The sequence below is a fragment of the Triticum aestivum genome, chromosome 1A, assembly GCF_018294505.1.
Source record: "Triticum aestivum cultivar Chinese Spring chromosome 1A, IWGSC CS RefSeq v2.1, whole genome shotgun sequence".
Classification (NCBI taxonomy): Eukaryota; Viridiplantae; Streptophyta; class Magnoliopsida; order Poales; family Poaceae; genus Triticum; species Triticum aestivum.
The window spans coordinates 546,025,037-546,031,878 of record NC_057794.1 but is presented as its reverse complement, the minus strand read 5'-3'; the positions used below and the strand labels follow the sequence as shown (position 1 = coordinate 546,031,878).

General features: G+C 45.3%; 1 protein-coding gene across 1 annotated transcript; it reads right to left on the bottom strand.

Annotated features, from left to right (window-relative positions):
• Positions 1 to 1,014: 1,014 nt before the first annotated feature.
• Positions 1,015 to 1,962, bottom strand: LOC123180304 (late embryogenesis abundant protein 19). The gene is made up of 2 exons (XM_044592325.1): positions 1,797 to 1,962; positions 1,015 to 1,699 (listed from the first exon to the last, which is right to left on the bottom strand). Exons 1-2 carry the CDS (start codon positions 1,854 to 1,856, stop codon positions 1,091 to 1,093), a joined length of 669 nt encoding a protein of 222 aa, XP_044448260.1. The 5' UTR covers positions 1,857 to 1,962; the 3' UTR covers positions 1,015 to 1,090.
• Between the last annotated feature and the right edge of the window lie 4,880 nt (positions 1,963 to 6,842).

Genomic DNA, 6,842 nt, shown 5'->3' with positions numbered 1-6,842 from the left:
TAATGCAGATAGGAGACACTTCAAAAGAAATATATATTGCAAGAGACTCAAAAAACGATGGCAAAAACAAAAACGAAGATTTGTTAGTTATCTTAATAAAAGAAATAGCTCAAGAGTGATTTACCTAAATGGTGTTTGTTCCTTGCTGCTCGAAGAATCATTGATAATGAATTTAGAACATTGGGCCCATGAACAAAGTGGCCACCTCAACGTTTTCATTAAGGTCATGTATTTAAGTCTTATTTTTCAGTAAGCCATGCATCATTTAGTCATGTATTTAAGTCTTTCTTTACTAAGCCTTGCAAAATCTATCACATAACATAAGAGAACATCTTCATTAAGGTCATTTTAAATCTTCTCTCCCATTGAACCATGCAAAATCTGCCACATATCAAACTTATAAATTACAATTATTTTACATTAGTCTATGCATGTAACACTGTCACATCATATATCATGTTAGTCATCCTTTACATTTTTGTTCGAAATGATATTTCTTAACAGTAAAATAGTTTATATTCAATTTTTAGAAACTTTGTTTTATTATTTTTCAAGCATATTTTTCATTAGATTTAGTTATTTTTAACAACCATTTACGTATTTTTTTAATAAAATAACCGCAACAATGGGCGAAGTATCATCTAGTTTCGAAGATTTGTGGCCCTGCAGACGCCAGTGGATCATCCTTGGATGAGGCATGTCTACTCACTCGGTTCATCGGAACAAAATGAGGGGAGGTATTTTCTTTTTGGCGGGTGAATGAGGGGAGGTGTCACATGCACAAACTATAGTATACCCTGCCACGTGTATAAGCTTAATTCCAAACTAGTTCCTTCGTACTGAATTACTTATCGTAAGTATGAATGTATATTGTAAGTATGAATGTATGTAAGTATGAATGTATCTAGATGTATTTTAGTTTTAGATACATTCATTTCTGCGACGAGTAATTTGAAATGAAGAGAGTATTATTATTGTTACATCGTACTAACTTGACATGACAAACACAAAGGAGATACATTACAAAATCAAAGTTGCGACCAAGTACGTTTGTCAAGAGAAGGAAAGAAAGCAAATTGAGCTCATGCGTCTAATGGTGATCCCTGACGATCTCCTCTGAGGTGCGGGTGGTGGTGTCCTTGGTGGCGGCGCTGGTGTTGGTGTTGGTGCCATCTGTGCCCATGCCCAGCGTGTTGGCCACGGCATCCTTGGCGCCCACCACGGCATTCACCACCGTCTCGCCGGCCTGCTGGAGGACGCTGCCGGTGTTGTCCTTGCTGGCGACGGCGGACTCCTTGGCGTACTGCGCCCCGTCGTAGGTCCTTTCCTGCGTGTACTGCACGGTCTCCGCCACCTTCTGCCTGGCCGCCTCGGCGGTCTCCGCTGCCTTCTGCTTGGCCATCTCCGTCTTCTCGCCGAGGAAGCTGCCGGTCTGGTCCTTGCTCTCCACGGTGCGGTCCTTGGCGGCCTGCGCGGTCTCGGAGGCCTTGTCCTTGGCTGTCTGCGCCGTCCCGGCAGCCCTGTCCTTGGCCGCCTGCGCCGTCTGGGACGCCTTGTCGGTGGCCTCGCCGGCCTTGTGCTTGGTGGCCTCCGTGGCGCCCTGCCCCTGTCCGGAGGAGTGGCCCGCCAGAGCCGCCACCCGGTCCTTGGCCTCGTAGGCCTTGTCCTCGGCCGCGCCCATCACTTGCCCAGCCTTCTCCTGCAATGCAAACAGCACGGTCACATCCCATCTCAGACACGGCGCAGGCACACGCGGCAACTCGTCGGAGACCGTCCACAGAAGTAGGAGTACGTACCTGGGTGTGGCCCTTGGCCTCGCCGGCGCGGTAGCTCGCCTGGTTCTGGTTGGACGCCATCTCTCTCTCAACTGAACTGGATCAAACAAACTAGCACTACTACTTCTGACTTGCTCTCGACGAAGTGTAAAAACAAGAGATCACTTTGGCTATTGCTCGACTTGGCTTCGATCGACTGACTGGCCTAGAGCGTGGTAGCAGCTATATATATAGGCTGCGGCCACGGACAGACCCGGGGACACGTCGCGCGCCGGAGCACGTCCATGGCCGCCACGTAGAGAGGACACGCGCTGTGACGCGTCCGTAGCTTCGCGAAGCTGGATCGCTCACCCATATCAGGAGCTAGCTGCTGATTCGATACAGGCATACAGCACATGCGGATGCCAGTGCCCAAGGCCAAGTAGGAGATGAACAGGTCCGAGTAAACAAGTGTAGGAGTCACCTGCTTGATCAACGTGTCCCAGTCTCATTGCATCTCGAATCTCGAGTTTTGATAGAGCTGATAAAAAATGGACGACGATAACGGTCTGTCCACACATTTTATGTGGTGTCTAAGAGAACCAGCTTACACACCTACGTATGGGTAAAACAACTAGCGTCCACACGCCTCGCTTTTTTTCTTGCGGCCTCTCACATGCCTACGTGTGGGCAAAATGCATAAGCCCACACGACCTCTCTCAACCACCTACCTCACGGTTCCGCACACCCCGCGTGACAGTCAGCATGCGTCCTCGCAGTTGTCATGGTCCGGACCCTCTTCAATGTCCGTTTAACTACAGTTGCCATGTCGCTGAATTATAGTTGCCATGGTTGCTCAACTGCAGTTGTCATCACAGATCAAGTGATAGATGCCATTTTGGACAACTGCAGTTGTTGCCATGTATGGTCTGGTTTATTATAGTTGCCATAATTTGAAAACTTTAGAGGTTGCCATCTACTAACACTAGGTAGTTACCATGTATGATCTAATTTACTACAATTGCCATGATTTGAAAACCTTAGGAGTTGCCACCTACTAACACTAGGCAGTTGCCGCGTAGCGCTACAAAGAGACATGGCAAAACAATATGCTCGGGTAAAAGAGGGAGTTGCCATCTACTTACAAGCACACTGGGGCAGTTGCCGTGTACCCTACAAAACACATGGCAACTGACATGTTCGGGTAAAAAAGAGAGAGTTGCCATCTACTTACAAGCATACTAGGGCAGTTTCCATGTACACTGCAAAACGCATAGTAACTGGCAGTTTGGGTGTGGGAGAGAAGACGGACGTGTGGGCGAGATGGCAAATGCCCACACACCAGTCCTTGTGCGTGAGTAAAAACTGGTGTGTGGGCGAACTGCTAATCGCCCACACCGGCCCCTTCGTGTGGTAAAACGAACGTGTAGGCGACCGAGTGAATGCCCACACACCAGCTCAGTTCTATGTGGCACCACAAACATGCCAAAATTCATGCACCCACAAACGAACATGGATCCACACGTGTGAGCAAGATGCAAACGTCCACACGATGTGAGCATTATTGTTTCCGTAAAAAATATGCGAGACTACAGGCAATTATACCTGGACATCTGCTGGGCCGGGCCGGGCTTCAGGCCAAGCCTAACAAAGCCTGAGGCAAAAAACCTAGGCTTGAGCCTGGGCCGACCGTCGGGCCTGTTTTTAGGCCCAAGCCCGGCCCGACAATGATAAAGCCCGCCAGGCCTTGGATGTCGGGCCGGGCCCCTTCCTAAAATTTGAAAATGCCAAGCATAGGCACCCAACGTGTGCTTTGGGCTCAAAACTCAGGGCCATGCCCGGCCCGCAGGCAAGACCGGGCCAGGTCAGGGCAGGCTTTTTCGAGTCGAGTCGGGTCGGGCCAGTCGGGCTGGGTATACCATGGCCAGGTATACAGGCAATATTGTGTTTGCTACATGCCATCACCTACTAACATGCACTGATGCATGAATCTCACTATCTATGCAATGGAGCAAAGATCATTGCATAGATGATGCATGCCATATGTATGGTCAAAAGTGGGAAGCCAAATAGATCAAGGTTAGCTTCCTTGGCCCAAGACATTAAACATACACTTTTAGAAAGAAAACTTGTATTACTCATGTACACCGTCGGTGAGCCATTTCTTGTCAAAATTTGGTAGTCGTATTATCGTGTGGTAGGTGCAGGACCCCAGGTGTTGCACAGTTATGCACCTATGATTGTATCAATCTTTGATGAGTAATATAAGTTTATTCCTGCAAAAGAAAAGATGTAACAATAATAGGACGATCTGGCCGTGGAGGCCACCAGAGAAGACGAAGGCAGCAATCAGAGGCACGACGTAACATGGTCGAGCTGAATGCGGAGATGAGATAAACGGTCACACATGTATGAACTTCTTGTGGGTTCTTGATTTGGGCATTTGGCCATTCTAATGATAGCAACGGGCCAATACGAAATGACATGTCATCAAGGTGTTCTTTCACTTTCCAATTTGTCCTACCTTTAAGATCCTTTTTTTAAGAAATGACACGTGTAACTCTACACTAGCAAACTTATTGCTCAGTGCACAAGACACGTGAGGGGGACCGGGGGGGGGGGGGGGGGGGGGGGGGGGGGGGTTAGATGATATTACTTCAATAATTTCAAAATCTTGGGCTATTATTGCCCTATAAAGGTATATATCACTATTTTTGTCGGTTGTGGCATTTTTACTTACATTATTGATACTTGTATACTAGAGCTTGATACTTCAGTTTTTTCTAATAAATGGTTTTGAGCACCGAAATGATGCAGAGGTCGGGGGCAATCCTCCTTAAAAAAACAAATATTGCACTAAAAAGGTAGCAACACAAAATTAATGGTGTCACATGAATTATACCAATAACAAGCGACTAGTACTAGATTGTATAAAAAGCAAGCGTGGGTAGCACCCATTGTTCGGATCATTGCCTCTTTTGATACACCAAAGGTGCAAACACACAAAAAGTAGAGTAACTGCCACATGTAAATAATAAACAATTGCACATAATTGTCATGACGTCAACTTAAGTTCCATAATCTTTAACATTTAGTTTTCTAGAATAAGAATCCACTAAAGAAACAAAACTGGAAGTAGGTCAAGAATAAATAACTAGTAAGATGTCCGTGCTATGCTACGGAACCACTTTAAGAAACGAAAGAGTGCAAGAAAAAGACAAAGGGGGCGATTTTTCTCATTACACATCAATCTGTTAATCCAACATGTGAATGTTGTCGGCATCCATGACATCCATAAAAAAATGTTGAGTACCTTTATTTGGGTGAGGAAGTAAATAATAGAACTTGTTTCTACAAACAAGAGGGCAACCATAGATTGGAACTTTCCATTTCCGCGTTTGATGTCGATGTGCTCGACGATCGACCGATAAACGACGATACACATGGGGTATCTCGTCTAACTGCATAGCTCGCCTTACGCTGATCTAGCAATGCTTGCCTCTACTCAGTTGGTTAACTCTTTGACTTGCTCTTCGGCATTCGTTCTTCTCTTGCATTCCCTTAAGTCTTGAAGTTTGCATGCAACTTCTTCAGTGAGCATTGATCTCTTCCCTACCCTTGGATGTTAAACTTTGTAGGTTTGCTCTATCACAGTCCAGACAATTTTCCTACGATCCAGTGCCCTATACTAAATACATGGCATCACGTTTAAGTAATTCTTTGATTATTAGCCGCAAGTCTGAACTTATGTACTTTGGGGAAACCACTTGATCAATATGTGAAGATAGGGGGGGGGGAGTGGCTCGTGAGTATTTAACAAAACAAAAAATGCCTTGTCTAGAAGTTGCAAATATTACAACAATCAGTTCATTTCATCCTGATTAGTTAGAACCCCAAATCCATGGTCCATGATGTTGTTATAAATGGGATAAAATGGATCAGGGTCCCCGCCCTTTTAAGTCATATTTTCTCACGTGTATTGCTTCCAGATATTACTACTAACTGCACTTGACATGTATTTACATGGCAACTAAGAGGATGTGAACTATAAACAAAACTACTAATTGTTTTGAGGAACATATACCATTTCTCCAATTTACTCCTCAGTAGCATGTCATCAATTACTAATACCTAATTAGTGATATCTGGACCTTTTGTACATACGATTTGTAGTCTGCCACATTTTTTTCAATTACTTTAAAAATGACATACATCATGCATTTCTTCTACATTTCTTTCCTTGTTCATATTAAGCACATTACTTATGACATAATATATCTCAAATAATGAGGTGCAGAATAAAGTTCATGTAAAATATATGAAGTGATCATGTATTGAGCAGTAGGCCAAATACATCTGGGAAATCCACTGATACGTCTCCAACGTATCTATAATTTTTGATTGTTCCATGCTATTATATTATCTGTTTTGGATGTTTATGGGCTTTATTAAACACTTTTATACTATTTTTGGGACTAACCTATTAACCCAGAGCCCAGTCCCAGTTTTTGTTTTTTCATTGTTTTAGAGTATCGCAGAAAAGGAAAATCAAACGGAGTCCAATTGACCTGAAACTTCACGGAACTTATTTTTGGACCAGAAGAAGCCCACGGAGTATCGGAGATGGACCAGGAGAGTCCCGGGCTGCCCACGAGGGTGGGGGCGTGCCCACCCCCCTAGGCACGCCTCCCTGCCTCGTGGACAGCCCGGAGGTCCACCGACGTACTTATTCCTCCCATATATACCCATATACCCTAAAAACATCGGGGAGCACAATAGATCGGGAGTTCCGCCACCAGAAGCCTCTGTAGCCACCAAAAACCTATCTAGACCCGTTCCGGCACCCTGCCGGAGGGGGAATCCTTCTCCGGTGGCCTTCATCATCATCTCGGTGCTCTCCATGACGAGGAGGGAGTAGTTCTCCCTCGGGGCTGAGGGAATGTACCAGTAGCTATGTGTTTGATCTCGCTCTCTCTCTCGTGTTCTTGAGGTGTTACGATCTTGATGTATCGCGAGCTTTGCTATTATAGTTGGATCTTATGATGTTTCACCCCCTCTACTCTCTTGTAATGGATTGAGTTTTCCCTT